Source organism: Trachemys scripta, chromosome 2 (genome assembly GCF_013100865.1).
Source record: "Trachemys scripta elegans isolate TJP31775 chromosome 2, CAS_Tse_1.0, whole genome shotgun sequence".
Lineage (NCBI taxonomy): Eukaryota > Metazoa > Chordata > Testudines > Emydidae > Trachemys > Trachemys scripta.
Genome location: NC_048299.1, coordinates 42,705,249 through 42,726,815, shown reverse-complemented (window position 1 = coordinate 42,726,815; position 21,567 = coordinate 42,705,249). Strand labels below are relative to the sequence as shown.

General features: G+C 43.0%; 1 protein-coding gene across 3 annotated transcripts in view; it reads right to left on the bottom strand.

The window, feature by feature from the left end:
* Positions 1 to 21,567, bottom strand: part of CDK14 (cyclin dependent kinase 14) — a 472,950-nt gene that overhangs the window by 312,058 nt on the left and 139,325 nt on the right. For all 3 annotated transcript variants that reach the window (XM_034760407.1, XM_034760408.1, XM_034760409.1), the window contains one exon: positions 13,546 to 13,640. In XM_034760407.1, the coding sequence (XP_034616298.1) occupies positions 13,546 to 13,640 (95 nt within the window). The remainder of the gene's footprint in view (positions 1 to 13,545; positions 13,641 to 21,567) is intronic.

The window sequence follows — 21,567 nt, the reverse complement described above, 5'->3', positions numbered from 1 at the left end:
CTGTGGTACTCAAACGATACATCATCTTCCCTATGCCCCATTCTCCATCTACCAGACTGGGGGGGAGCTCAGGGTTTCTGCCCTGCAGCAAAGTGGTGGGGCTAGGGGCTTCTGCCAGAGACGACTGGTGCCTGCTGAAAGTGGGGAGGGGCACAATTCAAAGGTTCAGCCTTCCCTAGGGTGACTAGACAGCAAGTGTGAAAAATCGGGACGGGGGTGGGAGGGTAATAGGAGCCTATATAAGAAAAAGACCCAAAAATCGGGACTGTCCCTATAAAATCGGGACATCTGGTCACCCTAGCCTTCCCCAAAGCTTGAGTCACACCCTCCTCTTACCCTCCGCAGCCGCTCCCTGCAGTTCCCAGCCATTTGCTGCTACTTCTCCCCACAGCCACAGCTCCCAGCTTGCTGGCTCCAGCAGCTGTGGTGAAGGGAGAGGGCCCAGCGACAGCAGGTGTCAGAAGTCTGGCAAAAATCAGGGGGCAGATGTGACCCCACTTGCCTCCCCTACATGTTACCTCTGGTTTATGCCCAGTGGTGAGGGGGAGTCTCGGGGCTTCAGCCTCTTGGAGTGTGCCTGCCTGGGCGCTGCTCTCGAACTTCTGAAGATTAATGTATGCAGCTCAGAGGGTCAGTAAGTTTGACCGCCCCGGTATAAACATCCCTCATTGTTATAAGACCTTAAAACCACTTGGAAATTGCAGCTGCTGCAGAATAAGATGGCTGGCCTATTTGAGTGGTATTTCACACAGATGTATGCTGTAATGCTTCGAATTCACCACTTGCTCCCAGCTGATTGCCAGGTGAAGATTAGAAGGTATTGGCTTTGACCTATTAAGACCTAAAATGGCCTGGCTACCCAAGAGACTGTCTCTCTCCTCACAGTAGATGTGAAGCCGGTGTGATCGCAAGCTATCAGCTATCAAATAAGGAACAAAATTCTCTGCAAGGGTCCTTGACTCTAGAACTTACTCCCCTTATCCTGAGCTCAGATCTATTAATCTTAATGGCATTCTGCAAGGCCTATTTATTCGCCAAGGTTTTCCCCTCACACAGTTAAGGATGTTGTGCACCTCAACTGGATTTAGGATAGATTTTCGCCATGTTGGTTTAGGAGGAGGAATTTTATGGTGAGCGTGTTGGGGAGGATTTTCTGGATTGATCTGATAGAGTTCTATGTTTTTATAATATTTTATGTGTACATGGAGGTATAGGCAGATGTGCTTTTAGTAAAGTGAATTAAATAGTAGCAACAAGCAAGGGCAAGTATAAAGGATAGAGATACCGAAGCCACAGCCGTACCAGTGGGATTCTTCGCAAAGCACATCCAGAGATGTGTGGCAGGACAGCGAACTGCAGATGCAGATCATGTTGCTCGGAGACTTGGCTTTGAATCCCCCATCTAGTACATGAAGGGTGACTGCACAGCAGAGGAGGAAAACCCACAGAAGTCACAAGTATGCCAACAGAGAGAGCAAAGTAAGGCTACTCCCCAAGTCCTCTCTAAGCATTTCCTGCAGAATGGGCAGCATACCTAACTTTCTACCTTTCAAGAGGCTTGACTGGGACACTTTTATATCCACTGCTCCTGGGTCATTTATAGCTCTGAAATGTTGCACCAGAGTGCCTGTCACTGGTCTAGTAAGATCCCATTTATCCATCCCAACAAATTGTGTATCTACCTCACAGTGGAGAAGAGTCAATAGTAGCAAGAACAGAGCCACATTTTCAAAGTAAGATGGCCTCTTCTAAAATTTCCATATACACCTTTACCTTGATATAACACGAATTCGGATATAACGCAGTAAAGCAGTGCTCCGGTGGGGGGGGGGGGCTGCGCACTCCGGTGGATCAAAGCAAGTTCAATATAATGCGGTTTCACCTATAACGCAGTAAGATTTTTGGCTCCCGAGGACAGCGTTATATCGAGGTAGAGGTGTATGTAGATTACAAAGGATGATATCAGAGAAAGCATTTGTTGTGCTAACCTGTATTTTCAGTCCAATACAATCAAACAGTAATATTTTCAAAAAGTTCCACTGACAGTCAATGGGCCTTAAGCACTTGTGAAAATTGTATCCATATTCCTTATGTTGCATCTAATACTAACTGAACTAAGCAGAAGTTAAGGAAATGCAAAGTGTACTTGAACACTAAAGGGAACTCAGGGAAGGAATCAGGAGAAGATAAAACAGACAAGATGGTGAAAGTGAACTTGCCTGCAGAATCCAGTTTAATCTTACTGATCCTTGCTTTCTTAAGCCAAAACACAACACACCTTTGCTGTTTTCAGTAAATTTAGCCTTGCTGATTAGAAGCAAAACTGACAAGTGTTCACAACATTAGTCACACAAAAATGAGATGACACCTGCATCATACTTCTATGGTATTATCAGCAGATCTATTAGCCTTATATCACAGGCTGTTTTTAGCAACAGTCAACTCGGAGTGGGATGCTAGATTCCAGCCAACATGTGGGGTAAGCAGGCTTCCAGACAGGACTTTATACAGCAAACAATAAGTTAGTTACTAGTAGAGACAAAAAGTAAGTGGTGAATGTGCAGGACAGGAATCTCCAGCTCTGAGTGTGAAGACGAACATATGAACTCAGCGAAATATATTGACCTATTTGTGCAAAGGCCAGTTGAGCAACAAATGGTTGTTCTGCTATTTCTGCAGAAAATAATTGCCCTCCCAAGCAGGTAGGTACATCAACCAGTTTAATAGCAAGCTAGCTTGTGTCTCTGTCTCTCCTCTGTTCCTAAAAAAATACCTTACAGGCGCCTCACAATCCTTTGCAGCCTTGGATCAACAGTACCTAGTTAAGGAAGGAGATATCAGTCATCCAAACTAGCCCGTAACCTAATTTTGCTGAGTTACTGCCCTATCTATGTGCAGTGAAGTAATGTGTTTTAGCAGGAAGGCAAGGTTTGGCCTCACTGAGCCTGCTGTAAATTCTATATTACAAATATGGGCACAGCTTTCCCTGGTTGCCGATTTAGTATGCATGCTACCACAAATTTTAGTGAAGGGATAGTATTAGCTAACTTTGTGCTCTTATACAGTATGTAGATTTGCAGATTGTGAGCTTGGCCTTTGATTTTATTATTATTATTATTAAATTTCCCTCACCATTTTAGAATCAGGACAAGAATTTAAAGGGGAAAAGGAGGTCATTTAACAAGCAACATGGGGAAACTTGGAAAGTGTAAAATACTCTAGAGGCAAAAGTTGAAAAAAAAAATAGTGACTAAAACTAGGCTCTTAAGCCCATATTTAACAAAATAACTGACCTGATTTTCAGTTATGCTGTGCTTTCAGCAACTCACACTGAAGTTTATAGATGAGGGTCAGGGAGCTGCTGAGTGCTCGGCTCTTCATGAATCCAAAACTTATACTAAAGATCAAAATTAGCGAAGGGCTTTAACTCTGGAAAGGCAAAACATGACAACTAAGGAACTTGAAAAGCCAAACAAACCACGCTGCTTCAGCCAACCCCTTAATACAGGGTCACAAGCTACTAAATTCACTACGATCTGAGCAAATTTTCTCCATATAATAAGAAGAAGGAATTTGTCCCAGAATGTTGCGTTTCTTAAAAAATTCTAAGGTTGACTGTTAAATCAGAGCTGCAGCAGGCTGGAAAACTTGTAGTTGTCTAAGGAATCTTATGCTGGGCTCCTCTTTTGTCAGTGTTAATAATGGCATCCCAGCCACCCCATGCAGGGTCAGAAAACCCATTTGTAATTGAAGTCTCAAGCTTTTGGGAGGTGTATATTGGTGTATATTGATAACAATGTGTCTGCAGCGTTCAAGTAGTTTTTGTTTTTAAAGTTTTGTGGTTCCACAATGTATTTAGTATATTTAATATATTAACACACGATGCAATAATGCACTTCTTGTATTTTACTCCATTTCTGCAAAAAACGGGGAAGAAAATTTGACCTGGATTATTGCCCCCAGGTGCTGCACTGAAGAACATGTAAGCCACAATCCTGCAAGGAGCTCCATGTGGGTGGGCCCTGTGCCCCTCAACGGACCTCAATAAAAGCAGCAGTGCTCCTCATGGGCGCAGGGTCCACTCACACAGAGCTCATTACAGGATGGGGACCATAGAGAGGATAGATATTAGAATGATTTACACTGGAAAACGGGGCGGGGGTGGGGGGGAGGGCTGTGCAAAGTCTAATGAATGACTGAGAACCTGAAAGCTGGGGTCCATCCAATGAAAGGGGATTCCAAGAGTACCTGTAGCTCAGTGAAAGAAAACTGACTGGGCCTAGGCATTCTTACTGTGACAAAAGAGACTCAGGGGTGCCTGTAGTTGGATTGGAGGGGAGCAAAGAGGATTGGGACTTTCCTAAAGATGGCAAAAGAGGCAGGTGAGAATACCCAACTTGGGGAGGTTTTTCAAAAGGTAGAGGGGGGACAAGAAGCAGTTGGTTTCAAAATAAAAATGTTTATATTGACAGAGGACTTGAAAAGTGGGGATAATTTTATATTTTTTAAAACATGAAAGAACTGGTGGGGGAAGGATCAAGAAGCAAGCAACAACAAAATGAAAACAGCATGGGGAGTAGAGATGCAAAAAATTGCATGACTTTTTTGTTTACAGATAAGCAGCACTCACTCTACTTAAGAGAGCAATCTGAAAACTCAGTGTGAGAAGCAATATACATGAATATACTGTCACACCTATAGGCTTTGTTCCCATTTTAATTACAATTGGCATTTCTCAGCCTCTTGCTAAAGACATCTTTGCTGAAAAATGCTGTGGAGCTGTACCACGAGCAGTATGGGAGAATAGAAAACAAATACTACCTACAATTTTAGATTGGGTCTTACTGATGGACTTAAAGCATAATCTTCACCAATTTCCTTAAGAGTCAATTGACATAGTGTACATTATTTCCCCAATCTCCCCCCCCCCCCCAAAAAAAAAATCCTGTTCCCCCCTTTTGTTGTTGTTATTGTTCATGCTCCATTTCAACAGCCACCCCTGCAGGGTGTGGTGTGATAACTCAACTGCCATTATGTGGTGACTGTTGATATAAGTAACTTTTTGATGGCGACCAAGATACATTGTACATATCCAGTTAGATGATTATTCAAAGACATAGCTATTGCACCTGCTATTCAGCGGCTATCAAAGGAATGCTGAGAGAAGAGCAGCTTGCATGTTTCCCTTGGATGTAAGTTTTCAAAGGGTTTAGCCAATTTAGGCATACAACTCTTATTAAAAGTTAGAGGAAGCCATGTGGCTGAAGCCCAGCACATTTCTTGCTTTGAAATTTTACTACAAAATAGCTCACTTAAGGATGCACTGAGCATCTGCCAGCCCACTGAATAGCGGTCTTAGTCATCAACTGCACCTAGACTAGCCATCATAGAAATGGAGGAAATCATTTTCAGCATTAGCACTTTAACCCAAAACCTGTTCCCAATCAAGGTGAGATATTAAAACAGCACAATGTGACCTTAAACACAAAGAAAAGAGTGTTTTAACATTTGTAAAGTCGTACATGCCTGTAAGGTAATGGCTAACTGAGCTAAACTAATGACTTGTGGGGTGGGAAGAAAGGGCAATGTTAATGTAGCTATAACTCCATGTTTCTCCTAAACCTTCTCTTTCTGTTATTATTGATAACACTGTCATTCTCCTGGTGGCCAGGACCCATAACCTGGGAGTCATCTTTCACTCCTCCCTCTCCTTTTCACACAGACCCCTTTCCTTAATGTTTGCCACCCACACCACAAAATGCAGGCCTTGATCTTGAAAAAGTTTTATACATGGGAGTAATCATGGGGCTCCTCATGTGTGTAACATTATGTATGTATGTATGTAATTTTTCCAATATCAGCTCTTAGATTATAAATTCATTGCAGAAAGAACTGTGTCTTCCTATTTGCTCTGTAAAGTCCTTAGCACGGTCTTGGATGCTGGAATAATACACTTTAGAAAGCTTTGAGCCAACAGCGCAATGTCAAATACAAAATTTACCAGAGAAAGGTGATCTGCATTAGTTTGCTTCACGCTAGAACCTCAGCTTCAGGTTCGTAAAACTCAACTAAATTTATTTTCAAGCATGGTTAAACTGTCTTGCCCCCCGCCCTTTTTTTTTTTTTTAAAAAGAACATAAGAATGTCCATATGGGGTCAGACCAATGGTCCATCTAGCCCAGTCTCCTGTCTTCCAACAATGGCTGGTGCCAGATGCTTCAGAGAAAGTGAACAGAACTGGCAATTTATCAAGCGATCCATTCTCCTAACATCCAGTCTCAGCTTCTAGCAGTCAGAGGTTTAGGGACACTCAGAGCATGGGGTTGCCTTCCTGATCATCTTGGCTAATGGCCATTGATAGAGAAGTTCACAGAGGATAGGTCCAACACTTTTTTTAACCTAGTTATACTTTTGGCCTTCACAAAATCCACTGTCAACGAATCTGACAGGCTGACTGTGCCTTGTGTGAAGAAGTACTTCCTTATGTTTGTTTTAAACATCCCTGACAGGTGTTTGTCTAACTCGCTCTTAAAAATCTCCAATGACAAAGATTCCACAACCTCCCTAGGCAATTTATTCCAATGTTTAACCAGACTGACAGGAAGTTTTTCCCTAATGTCTAAACTAAACTGCCATTGCTGCAATTTAAGCCCATTGCTTCTTGTCCTATCCTCAGAGGTCAATTTACCTCCCGCTCCTTGTGACAACCTTTTACATACTTGAAAACTATTATGTCCCCTCTCAGTCTTCTCTTCTCCAAACTAAACAAACCCAATTTTTCTAGGTCATGTTTTCTAGACCTTTAATCAGTTTTGTTGCCCTTCTCTGGACTTTCTTCAGTTTGTCCTGAAATGTATCTTCCCTGAAATGTGGCACACAGAACTGGACACAATAGTCCAGTTGAGGACTAATCAGCGCAGAATAGAGTGAAAGAATTAAGTTTTGTTTTGCTTACAACATGCTCACAACATGCCTGCTAATACATACCAGAATGAGGTTTGTTTTTTTGCAACAGTGTTACACTGTCGACTCATATTTAGCTTGTGATCTACTATGATCCCCAGATCCCTTTCTGCAATCCTCCCAGGCAGTCATTTCCCATTTTGTATGCGTGTAACTGATTATTCCTTCCTAAGTAGAGTACATTGCATTTATCCTTATTGAATTTCATCCTATTTACAGCCTGTTTCTCCAGTTTGTCCAGATTATTTTGAATTTTAATCCTATCCTCCAAAGCACTTGCAACCCCTCCCAGTTTGGTATCGTCCACAAACTTTATAAGTGTACCCTATGTCATTATCTAAGTCATTGATGAAGATACAGTATCGTTGGGATTATGTTTACCAGTGTGCATTACTTTGCATTTATCAACATTGAATTTCATCTGTCATTTTATTCCTCGGTCACCCAGTTTTGTGAGATCCCTTTGTAACTCTTTGCAGTCTACTTTGAATTTAACTATTTTGAGTAATTTTGTATTGTCTACAGACTTTGTCACCTCACTGTTTACCCCTTTTTCCAGATCATTTATGAATATGTTAAAGAGCACTGGTCCCGGTACAGATTCTTGGGGGATCCTGTTATTTATCTTTTTCCATTGTGAAAGCTAACCATTTATACCTACTTTTGTTTCCTGTCTTTTAAGCAGTTATTGATCCATGAGAGGACCTTCCCTCTTATCCCATGACTGCTTACTTTGCTTAAGAACCTATGATAAGCAACTTTGTCAACGGCCTTCTGAAAGCCCAAGTATACTATATCTACTGGATCACCCTTGTCTACATGTTTGTTGACCCCCTCAGTGAATACTAATAGACTGATGAAGAATGATTTCCCATTACAAAAGCCATGTTGACTCTTCCCCAACACACTATGTTCATCTCCATATCTGATAATTCTGTTCTTTACTGTAGTTTCAACCAGTTTGTCTGGTACTGAAGTTAGGCTTACTGGCCTGTAATGCCAGGATCGCCTCTGGAGCCCTTTTAAAAATCAGCATCACATTGGCTATCCGCCAGTCATTTGATACAGAGGATGATTTAAGCCGAAGGTTACATACACCTCCACCCCGATATAACGCTGTCCTCGGGAGCCAAAAAAATCTTACCGCGTTGTAGGTGAAACCGCATTATATCGAACTTGCTTTGATCCACCGGAGTGCGCGGCCCCGCCCCCCCGGAGCACCGCTTTACTGCATTATATCCGAATTCGTGTTATATTGGGTCACGTTATATCGGGGTAGAGGTGTACTACAATTAGTGTTCTGAAATTTCATATCTGAGTTCCTTCCAAATTCTTATGTGAAGACCATCTTGTCCTCACGATCGATTACTGCTTAATTTATCAATTTGTTCCAAAACCTCCTCTACTGACGCCTCAGTCTGGGACAGTTCCTCAGATATGTCACCTGAAAAGAATGGCTTAGATGCGGGAAATGCCTTCACATCCTTTGCAGTGAAGGCCAATGCATAGAATTCATTTAGCTTCTCCACAATGACCTGATAATTACACAATGACCTTGTCTCCCTTGGATGCTCCTTTAGCACCAGTGGCCCCACTGATTGTTTAGCACTCTTCCCACTTCTGATGGACTTAAAAATCCATAGCAAAAAAAAATATTTTGTAAGTCTCTTGCTATTTGCTCTTGAAATTCTTTTTTGGCCTTCCTCATTATACTTTTACACTTGACTTGCCAGAGTTTATGCTCCTTTCTATTTTCCTTATTAGCATTTGACTTCCAGTTTTTAAAGGATGTCTTTTTGCCCCAATTGCCTCTTTAACTCAGTTTAGCCATGGTGGGTTTTTTTTTTTTTAATCCTCTAATTGTTGTTTTAATTTAGGGTATACATATAGTGTGAGCCTCTATTATGGTGTTTTTAAAAAGTTGCCATGCAGCTTGCAGACATTTCACTCTTGGCAGTGTATTTTAGTTTCTGTTTAACTAGCCTCATCATTTTTTGTGCAATTCCCCTTGTTGAAGTTAAATGCTAGTGTAGTGGGTTTCTTTGGCATTTTCCTCCCGTACAAGGATGTTATATTTAAATTACACTATGGTCACTATTACTGAGTGGTTCAGCTATATTCACCTCTTGGACTTGATCTTGTGCTCCACTTATGACTAAATCAAGAATTTCTTCTCCCCTCGTGGATTTCACGACTAGCTGTTTCAAGAGGCAGTCATTAACGTGTCTAGAAATTTTATTTCTGCATCTCAGCCTGAGGTGACATATTCTCAGGCAATCTGGGTATAACTGAAATTCCCCATTATTGTTGGGTTTTCTGGTTTTGTACTCTCTCTTATCTCCCTGAGCATTTCACAGTCACGGTCACCATCCTGATCAGCTAGTCGGTAGTACATTCCTATTGTACTTTAATGATTCAAGCACAGAGATTCTATTGTACAGTTTGATTCATTTAAGGCTCTTACTATAGTTGACTGTATGCTTTCTTTCACATATAGTGGCACTCCCCCTACAGCACGATATACTCGGTCATTCCTATAGATTTTGTACCTTGGTATTACCGTGTCCCATTCATCATCATCTTTCAACCATGTTTCTGTGATGCCTATTAAATGAATATCCTCCTTTAACAACAGCCACTCAAGTTTCAGTCTCTTGAATCAGATGTGCTCCATTAGTCTTCGGGTAACCAAAAAACTGACAAACTGGGTCAGAGCAATGGCCCATCTAGCCCAGTATCCTGTGTCAAACAGTGACCAGTATCAGAGCTTCAGGCAGAGCGTACAGAACACAGGAGTTGAAGTGATCCTCCCATCTTCTCCTCCAGATTTCTGAAGTCGGAGGTATAGGGTTGCACAAGATTGGGGTTGTATCCTTGACCATCTTGGCTAATGGCTAGGGCCCTACCAAATTCACAGCTCTCTTTGGTCAATTTCACAGCCACAGGTTCTTAAAATTAGTCAATTTCATGATTTCAGATGTTTATATCTGAAATTTCATGGTGTAGTAACCGTGGGGGCCCTGATCCAAAAGGGGATCGTGTGTGTGGGGGGGGGGGTCCTAAAGCTCTTGTAGGGGGGTTGCAGGATTGCCATACTCACTTCTGTGCAGGAGCAGACTCCTGGAGGTGGAGGTAGGTCCATCTCCCCAGTGCTGCTTGGAGTGCCACTGCCGGGGGCTCCTAGCTGCTAGTCAGGGCCAGTGGTGGATTAACACATGGGCTCATGGGCCTCGGACAATTTGAAAAATGGGTGCCCCAGCCATGGCAGGAGCCACAGGGTGGAAGCCCTAAGCCCTGGCTGGAGCCATGGGGGCCAGGACCAGCAGCCCTGAGCCAAGCCCACTGAGACTGGGCAGGAGCTCCAAGGGCTGGAGCTGCAGGGGGTGGCAGCCCCAGCCCAGGTCCCTGAGCCCAGGCAGGAGCCGCAGGGGGGTGGAAGCCCCGAGTCCTGACTGGAGTCCAGGCACCCCCAACCCCAGCAGGTGCCACCAGTGTGGGGGGAGGGAAGAGGGCAGCAGCCCCAAGCTTGAATGCCCAGAGTCCAAGCAGGAGCTGTAGGGGGTGGAAGCTCCAAGCCCCGGCAGGAGCCTGGGCAGCCCCCAGCCCTGGCAGGACCTGTGGGGCGGGGGAGGAGGGAGGAGAGCAGCGGCCCAGGCAGAAGCCATGTGGGAGAGGGATCTGTAGCCCCAGAGCTCGGGCACCCCGAGCCCCGGCAGGAGTCGTGTGTGGGCAGGGGCGGAAGCCTCAGAACTAGGGAGCCCCAAGCTCCAGCAAGAGCCACAGGGGAAGCAGTGCAGAGCCCAGCTCTGGGGCTGCTGCAGCACAGAAGTGGTACACCCTCGCTTCTGTGCTGCCTGAGGGGGAGGGTCTGATCTCTCCCCATAACAGCTGTGCAGGGAAAAGATAAGTCCTGTCCCATCCCAGCCCGGCTGATATCAGGGAGATCAGATTTCACGGGGCAGGTCTTATTTCACGGTCCATGACATGTTTTTCACGGCCGTGAAATTGGTAGGGCCCTACTGATAGCCATTGATGGACCTATCTTCCATTAACTTATCTAGCCCTTTTTCTTGAACTGGCGCTTTAAAAAGTTCATCTCTCAAATAGGCATGAACAGATTCACTTTACACCCCATACAGTAATTTAAATTGGCACTGGGACAGGATCCCCAACACCTTTTATGTGAATGTGTGAAACAGTGCAATGTGATACACAGATGAAAGAGCAGGCAGGCTTCTTTTCTAATGGAAAAACACTGGATTTTGAAATGAAACAGCAGATGGGAAGCTGATTCTTCACAGATTTTAAAAGGTCCATGAGCTACAGCACTGCTTTTTTTAAACCATGGAATGGAACAAACTTGAATTAGGGGTGTGTAAGTGGGATGTGCATACATCACAAAGTCAATTTGTTGTTCAACCCATAAAGCACCAAGTTACTGGAGCAGGAATCAGTATGGATTGTCCTCTAGCAAGAGACTAGAACTGGGTAAATGGGTAAATATTACCTGGGTAAATATTACCTTGATTTTTGAGGGTCAGTTTCTAGATCTGCTTTTGTGAATGAACTGACAACAGTGCAAAATTATGTTAGGTCACCTTATTCTATCTCAGCCCTATTATTAACAAGTTCAGTTTAAAATTCATGATACGGATTCTGGAATTCAAATATATTACTAATTTGCTGTTGATTACAATGGAAAAGCCATGAAGATTTGTTAAAAGTTCAGTACAGCCTCCATTAAAATCAATGAAGTATTTATAACAAATCTGCAGGTCCATTCCATTAAAACAAATATAATATTTCTAACCAATCTGAGTTTATAAACACATTCACAGCACATCACTGAATGAATCAGATTTTTGTAAATGAATTTTAGGTCAGCTATACGGATTTAAGGGAACATGTCAGATTAATTGGAAATCAATTTGTATGGTATAATTTTAGTTAGAGACTCATTTTAAGGCTGTGATTTTACTGGATATTTTGAGTGATAAGCCACAAGGCTGAAACGTATATGATTTCCTATATTACTCATAGAACCCCAAGAGAAAAGTAAGTTTATTCTATTTACTGAAAATATGTCTGGTTAGTAATATAGAGTAATTGCACTTCCTAATACTTAATGCACTTTCTAATACTTAATGGATACAACAAAATTTCTACTGCCTGATAGGGAAGAAAAAGCTGGGTCTCCTCTTTGCATTATGCCACTAGGAATATACTTAGTAAGTGCATACTTATTTTATGTTTAGAAATAATTCTATGGACTTTGCTACTCAAGCCAGTCAAACGTTTTTGTTCCTGTTAGTCTAAAAGCTATGGAGAGATGACATCAGCCTCATTTTGATTCTCTCCAAAAAAAATGTATCCATTCACTGCAACATTAATTTTGCACTATTTACAGTACTACATATTCCATTAAATTAGGCATACTATGTTAACATATCTGCTTCCTTTCAGTAGTCATTCTGTCATCTGAATTAAATTAAACTGAGGCTCGTCTCTGATGGGAAACACTGGGGCTTGGTTGCATGGAGTAGCAATGCTCACTAGCGGGGTGTGATTTCTGAAGCACACCAGCCTGTTGCATGCTACACTGATCCATGTAGACCCCGTTGAAGTGATCTAAAAGTTCCCTAGCATGCATTAAATTTAGCTGTTTTAGTTGGTACATTTTAGAAATCACACTTTCAGTGTGCATTGCTGCTCTATATAGACAAGCCCAAAGTGTCCTTTCTCTATGACACAATGGAATAAGGTTCTTCTCAGAGATACACAAGTGTACCAGGCCCCTTCAAGGAGCTGCTTTATTAATAGTAGTATTAAAATTCATTTATACATACTACAATAAATTAACGCACTACTTCAGGATAAGATACGATCCCTGACAAAAAATCAACTGGAACAAATAATAATGAATGTGGTTATAGTGGTTGAATTCAAAGGCTTTTAGCATTATTCACAATCAAAGCAGATTCTTTTCCTCAGCTATTGCTTTAAATATCATGCATTAGTTTATATTTAAATAAATATTACCTCGATTTTTGAGGGTGGGTTTCTATATCTGCTTTTGTGAATGAACTGACAACAATGCAAAATTATGTTAGGTCACCTTATGCTATCTCAGCCCCAAAAAACTATAGAACAACAAAAAATAAAACTACAATATTTGTTTACCATTGTTCTAAGCAACTGAGAAGACATCAAATTAGATGGAAAGTTTTCTAAATGTTCCTAACTAACAAGCTGAAATACTTGGAAGGATTGATTTTTCGTGTGTATATTGAGAAAATACTGAAGGAGTAACCCATTGACTGACATAACAAAGTGTACAAGATTCTGAGATCCTATTTAAGAAAGTAACAATGCAGAGCTATATTAAAATGTCCTGGCACAGAGGTACTATAATATCTTATGTTACAATCCTTCACTCAGATCAGTGCAAGAAGATCTAGCACTTAAATCAATGGCATTGCACATGAATGCATTGATTCTGCATCCAATTGCAGGATCGTGACCCATGTATATAAAATATTTGCCAACCCTTTCCCCATATTTAATAATAATAAATCCACTTACTTGCTTTTCCCTTTGTACACTGTGGCATACGATCCTTCCCCTAGTTTTTCCAGTTTTTCGTAAGAGTCTGCTTTTCCAAACTTGGGGCTTGTAGGCTAAATAAAAATAAAGGATGGAACTCTCAGCATTAACACCAAAATTAACTGCTTTGATTCAACCATGAAAGACTAAACGACATTACTGAAACGGATGGGATTATGTCTGAATTTTTTTAATATTGGTTGCAAGAATCCAGCAGAGCTAATGTAAAATGTTTGATAGGCTGCTCAAATAAATGTCAGTCAACACTCCAGATTGTGGTTACCTATTTCAACCATATTCTTGTATCAGTGGAGCCATCAAAAGGATTTTGCTCTTAGTCACAAGAGGCTTATGTTCCACTTTTGGCTTACAAAACTTTATATGCAGAAGTGGATCATTTCCAGCTAAACCAATCAATCTGTTTTAATAAATGTAATTCAAGATTCTAATCTGCTCTATAAAATAGGCAAGGTAATCACATAGGTCTGCTTAGATGAAAACGTGTAAAAAATACTGTCAGTGGCACTTAGGGCACTGAGCACCTCCCAGAAGATATAAATATCTTATGGAATGGGCCCTCTAAGAGTGAATTTCACTTCTGAATTGATCCTAAAATTCTTTGGTTTGCATACACAATCAAAGCATGCCTTTTAATGGCATGTGTATGCAGTATGGTTTTTTATAATCTTTATTCTTAATGACTGCTGCCTGGGTTTCTATAACTGAATCAAGTTAACTACAGTACTTTGTTCAGTGAAAAAGCACAGGGTCAGATTTTCAGCTAGTGCAAACAGACATAGCCCCCATTGGCTTTAGCAACAGATGGGAATATAACCTAAGCTTTTACACAACCCTAACAAAACTGACAATAACTAGAGCTGTGAAGAGTAGAGGTTCATATTGCACCTTTAAAAATACACTCGAAAATGATTAATTTGAAAGTGCTGAAAATAAGGAAAATTATGCAGAGGGCTCTGTCTTGTAAAATTGCACCGTTTATCTTCATTTTGTTTAACAGAGCCTACGCAGCAGGAGAATACCAAACAATGTTTATCGCAATCTTCATTATTTCAGTACAATAGTCTATGAAAACAATTACGTATGTATCCTTTGCGTCTCTTTGTAGACATGCACTCTGATACATATGTGGAAGTATATACGTATATATGTATAATATATATAATTATGGCATACATGAGGGTGTAACGTGGTATAAATATTTCTAGTCAAAGAAACCACTTTTTGTTTTTGCAGAAATTTTCAATTTCTGTTTTTTATTTTCAGTCCCGAATTCATTCTGGGTTCCTCCCTCCCCCTTCCTCTTATATTTTACCAATGCAAAAGGAGAAAAAACATTGAGAGAGAAAGTGAGATTATGTTTAAACTATTCTCCCCCCCACTCCCCCTTTTCCACTGCGGGAAGAGGAGAATGGGGGGTGGGGGGGCTAAAAACACAAAAATTAAGGACCAAAAACCTAACTGAAATGAAAATGTAATTACTGGAAGGAGAAGGATCCATCAGACAAGGTTTGTCTGCTATCAGCTTGCTTCCCAGTGAGCCATTACCAACAGGCATGGGTGTGTATTTGTTTGAGGGGAGGGAGAAAGTTATCTACAACGTAGTAGCTTTCCAAAACTATCAAAAAAAAACCCCACCTCTGAGGCTCCTCCATCACTAGATTTCCATATTGTTCGGATATGATGAAGCTGGTTTACTGTGTTATACTTTTCTTGTATGTAGTTTGCCTATTTTCATGTTGAGATTTACTTGTGTTGTTTCGGGATTTTTTGTTTGTTTTGTAATACCGCCAGTTGCCATAACGTAGAGGTCTTAAGAATCACTATTGCTTTAGGACTCTGATAGGTAATCCATTACAATAAAATCAAATAATTATTCCCTCAACCACAGACTCACTTCCCCCTATTCCAGCTGTCAAAAATATTGGTTTAAAATCATATCTATTTGATTCACTCCCCCCTTGGAAGCCTGCTGCATCCCCACTGAGAGTAGGCGGAGGATGAGAAGAGCTTGCATTGGGCAGGACCAGTAAGATGGCCAGAGGAAGAGCTCACTACTGACTATGCAGGAGAGGTGCCTGTGTTGACTGCCTCTGCATGATGGGCACTTCTGCCACATGCATCAGCAGCTGTTAGGCTACAGACTCCAGCTTCACAGAAGCAGGATGGCCCTTGTCTCCCTTACTGTGCAGTCACAACTCCCAGTTGGTCCAGTGCCTGGTCATGCTGAGAGAGAACAACCCCAAAGCAACAAGAAAGCTACTCAGTCACCATCTGTCCAGACCCAGCAGAAAGACCTGGCAGCTCTTCTCCCCTTTGCAGACCGTGATGTCTCAGTACCCCAGGTTGACCCTCTGATCTGGCCAAAAGGGTGTCCTTTTAGTCCTCCTGAGGAGGCACAAGCCTCTGCATTGGATCTTGGCCCTCTGATCTAGCTGGACCACAGGGTGGGATAACTTGCTGATCCAGAACCCAATGTGATCCTTGCCACTTCCAAAGGTGGAACCAAAGTGTACGCAGTCCTAGCAGTGTCACACCCTATTGGGGTGTCTAGCCGCAATACAGTGTAGGATGTTGTAGGCCAGGTGTTCAGGCACCTAAAGATGCATATTGGTGCTTAGTGGTGTTTTCACAAACTGCTATCTGCATCTTTCGATACCTATAGATCTTTAAAAACTGGCCCTTTAAGTTGTTCTGTTACTCCCTGTATTACCTTTTACAAGCACAAATTGCCAGAGACTGCTGCTATGATACTTTAGCATGAAACTTGCAAACTAATCTGCAAGACATTTCAGAGACCACAAAAAACTTTGAAAAGTGATATTGAGAATACACACCGCAAGCACAATTAATCTTTGAAAAAATTCACCAATTGCTGATGCTAGCAGTTAACAATAATTTTGATTATTAAACATGAAAATAAAATGGACACTAATTCACATTTCACAATTTCACATGGTACCTTTCACTCATCTTGGAAAATACAGTATACCAATCAGTTTAATTTTCTGGTTCTTATTTCAATAGCCTTGTATTGTAATGTCTGGGTTTAAAAGGCTGCAGAGGTTGATCTTCTAAAGAATCAAAACAATCTCTATTAATATTAAATTTTGTAAAATTGTTATAAATTATAAATTTGGAATCTAAATCATCTGAAATGCCATGTAAACTCTGAAATCCCAAATGTTTCTATTTAAATACTTTACTGCATACACAAAATTGGGAGGTTTTTTCCCCTCCTTTCAGTACATCCAGTTTCATATGTCTATTTCTGCAATACTTTAAACAGAAAAATCCATACCTATAAATCTTTCTAGAATACAGGAAGGGCCACTCATTCCCATCTATTTAAAATTAGCCTTTAATTGTTACAGCAAACACCACCATTTTTAAAGTTAATAGTACTGTATATAAAAAAAATCTGAAGACCTTAAAACAGTTTATTCAATCCACAGCTTTCAAATGTTTAAAAATGATTTTTCTTTTTTGTTCAAAACCATGTTTCTTTTGATAAATTAGCTGCCACAAAAACAGAGAACAAGAAGATAAGAAACTGGAAGCATTTTGGATGACGACAGAATATAAGTGATTTTGAACACGTGTGGAGGCTGATTTCAATCCCTCACAAGAATAAATTATAGTACTACAAAAACTCATGATGTTAATATGAGGGTTGAATTTAGCCTGAAGTCATTTTCCTGTTCACATTTAAAACTAATTTAAAAAATTATTAACAGGACCTATGACTTAGGTATGTGATAATAAAAGCAGAAGCTTTAAAAGAGATCTTTCATTATCCGGAAGATACATTTATCTAGGTGGCAACCACTCAAGCCCCTGAATATGACACTTGATTTCTCTTTGCCCAGGAGGTAGCAAGAGATCTGGTCAATGATGTGCAGATGCCTTTCCTGCAGTTTTCCTGTTCTGTCGGTGGCGAGCAGGTCCACCTGGGGAGTCCCCACTTCTGGAAGAGGACACTGATGACCTCCGGATGAAGAGACCATTCAGAGTGAAAGGAAAAGGACCTGCTGAGGCAATCCACCAGTGTGTTTTTTGGGCTCTGGGGAAATGTGATGCCTCAAGGTGAAGACATGTACCACCTTGCCTGAGACCTGGGAAGGGACACCTGGCAAGCCAAACATACTGCTCTGAGTTCCCTAAGATTGTCAAGGTGGGCTCCCTAATCCAGGTCTGACGCATCCAGAACTAAAGTTACCAACAGATGCAAGGCGGCAAAGGGTACTCTTTTCATTAAGGAACCTGGGTCTCTCCACCAACTCAGCAAACGGAGGACCAGCAGCGGAATCGTGAGTATTGAGTCGAAGTTGTGTCTGCTCGGGGAATAGATTGACCCTAGCCACATTGGCAGGGGTCTGAGGCACAGCCTTGCATATTGCACCACATAGTTGAATGCTGCCATCTGACCCAACAGTTTGAGGCAAACCCAAGTGGGTCGTGACCTTGGAGATCAGATCTGACATAGCTCGGAATTTGGCCTCTGGTAAGTAGGCCTTGGCCTGGGTCAAGTCAAGCACTGCCCCCAAAGAACTCTATTCTCTGAACCGGGACCAAAGTTGACTTATACTCGTTTATCAACAGTTCCAGCACCTGAAAGGTGGCCTGTACTGTACTGATGCTGTGCTGGACCTGAGCCTGCCAGTGGCCTTTGATCAGCCAGACATCGAACTACAGGTAGATATGGACACCTCGACGTCTGAGGAAGGCTGCTACCACCGCCATACACTTAATGAAGAGCCAAGGGCTGCCGACAGGCCAAAGGGAAGTGCTGTGCATTGGTAGTGGTGTTGACCCATTACAAACCTCACTTCTGGAGGGAGCCGCTACAACCAGAATGTCAGCTAGGCTGTGTGCAGACTCCTTTTGCTCCTCGACTTCCAGACCCAAGTTTGTGGTGACCCTTTTCAGGAGTTCTTGACGGGCCCTGAAGTCATCTGGCAGAGCAGGTTACTAGGGCCTACAACTGCCTCATCCAAGGATGACGAGGAAGAAGCCTGCACTGAAGGAGTGGCTGCCTCCTCTTCCTCAACCTGCACCACATCCACTGGGGCCATTTCTCAGACATTGGTACCAGAAACAGCACCAGAGTCAGGGTCCAGCACTGGATGGGAAGAAACAGTGGCTCACCTCTCGGACACCACCAAGTATGAGCGGTGGGAAGGGGCACCCTGTACTGGGCAAAACCCCCACGGATTCCAACACTGCCACTGCATTGGCCAGTGGCCCAGTAGCCATGCGCCAGCCAAGGGGCAAGTACTGAAGTCCAGTGCATAGGCTGGGCACCGATAGGACTTCGTTGGAAAGAAGGATTCCCCTTCAGACTCCAAATAGGATTCTTCCCTCAAAGACTATGGCGGCACAGTACCCGCTTCCACCTCCAGGCAGTGCCAGGGAAATGGTAACCACTGACGGGCCGGAGATCACTGCATCGGGACCATGGAGGGTTTTCCCCTGAACAATGCCACAGTGGTCAGTGCTGCAATGGAGCTCACACCCCTTGATCCCTTCTATCCCATTGCTTTGGTTAGCAGGGGGCCTTGAAGGGTCGGTGGGATCAGGGGGGACATCAGGTCCTTTGCAGCTGGAGTTTAAGGGGCCCACAAGCACGAGGTCCCACGACTGCTCCCAGGTGTCAGAGGTGGGTCCCAGACTGGACATGGCACCAGTCACCAGAGCCAACAGTGGCTCTGGGGAGGACAAGTGGCCCAGCCCAGGTCTCAATGCCACTCCCTGCTTGTCCCTCTTCAGCACTGGAGAGAGCCCTCTCTTGGTGCGCTGTTTCCTACACTTTTTGAACGGTGCCTGTGGAGTGCGTCACAGAAAAAACCTAAGTGCTTGGCACCGATTCAGAGTGGCTCAGCTACGAGACTGGTCTGAGGGCTGCCTTCATGAGTAAGGCCTTCAGACAAATGTGTCTATCTTTTTGAGTGTGTGGTCTGAAGCCCCTACAGATCTGGCATTTCTCTTTAACATGAGTTTCCCCAAGGCACTTTAGACAGCCAGAGTATGGGTCACTCACTAGCATCAGCTTGCCACAGCTTAAAGCCTGGGGCAAAAAAGTCCCTCGATGACAGGGACAACTATTCACGCTATTATATAAACTAACTTAGAACTATATACACTAACTACAATAACTATTTAATGTAAGACAAAAAAAAAAAAAAGAGTCCAAACCACTGGGAAAGAAGCCTTGTAAAAGCAAACAGGATCATTCCAGGCAACCGTCATGGGTGATAAGAAGGAACTGAAAGGGTGCAGATTTGGCGGCGCCCCTTATACTGGCGCACATGCGTGGGGCTCCAGAAGGCCTAGAACCAGTCCTATGGATACCACTGAGGGGAAAATCTCCAGCGACTGTACACACGGCACACACACACCTCGCATGGAATGGACATGAGCAAGCACTCAACGAAGTAGTATTGACTTTAAAGAGGCCAAGAAGGGAAATAAAGCATTCAGACAATAGAAAAGAGCATCTAACTTCCAAGAAGAGACTGTTCTGTGTAAAAAGTCATTTTTGGTTCTTTCAGTCAAAAAAGCAAACAGGATGTTAGGAATCATTAGAAAAAGGGATAGAGAATAAGACGGAGAATATCTTATTGCCCTTATATAAATCCATGGTGCGCCCACATCTTGAATACTGTGTACAGATGTGGTCTCCTCATCTCAAAAAAAAATATACGGGCATTAGAAAAGGTTCAGAGCAGGGCAACTAAAATGATTAGGGGGTTTGGAATGGGTCCCATATGAGGAGAGATTAAAGAGGCTAGGACTTTTTAGCTTAGAAAAGAGGAGACTAAGGGGGATGTGATAGAGGGTATATAAAATTATGAGTGGTGTGGAGAAAGTGAATAAGGAAAAATTATTTACTTGTTCCCATAATAATAAGAACTAGGGGCCACCAAATGAAATTAATGGGTAACAGGTTTAAAACAAATAAAAGGAAGTTCTTCTTCACACAGCACACAGTCAACCTGTGGAATTCCTTGCCTGAGGAGGTTGTGAAGGCTAGGACTATAACAGGGTTTAAAAGAGAACTAGATAAATTCATGGAGGTTAAGTCCATTAATGGCCATTAGCCAGGATGGTGTCCCTTGCCTCTGTTTGTCAGAGGGTGGAGATGGATGGCAGGAGAGATATCACTTGATCATTACCTGTTAGGTTCACTCCCTCGGGGGGCACCTGGCATTGGCCACTGTCAGTAGACAGGATACTGGGCTGGATGGACCCTTGGTCTGACCCAGTATGGCCATTCTTATGTTGGAGACTGCAGAAGGTACAAATGTGAGGCCAAAGGGTAAAGCCACTCAATGACAATGGCCCTTAATATGAAAAAAATAGTTTGATTAGATGGATTTATGAAAACATGAGGTAAGTCTCCTTCAAATCAATGGAGCACAGGAATCCTATTAACAAGGGGAGAGGAAAGAGTATACCAAATGAGGGGAAATGACAGTGGAAAGAAATGAAAAAAAAAAAAAAACCAACACACACAACTTGTGGGAGGTGGAACAATCTGTTTTAAAAGGGAGTGTTGGCAGGGTCATTGTAACTAATTTCAAATGACCACTTCATTAGGGTTACCATATTTTGTGCCTCCAAATGGAGGACACTCCACGGGGCCCCGGCCCCGCCCCCAGCCCCCCCCATGCCCCCGCCCCAACTCCGCCCCCTCCCCTGCTTCCCGCGAACATTTGAGTCACGGGAAGCCGGGGAGGGGGCGGAGACTTGGGGGAGGGGGCGGAGTTGGGGCGGGGGCGTGGGCGTGGGCGGGGCTGGGGGCAGGGCCGGGGCCCCGTGGAGTGTCCTCCTTTCGGAGGCACTAAATATGGTAACCATAGCTTGGCCAGAACCGGGGCCGGTGCCCCGGGGCTCAAGCCAAGCCAGGCTGGTCCGGGGCTGGAGCCGCTTGGCCGGGGCCGGAGGGAGCCGCTTGGCCGGGGCCGGACTGGGCCGCGCCGC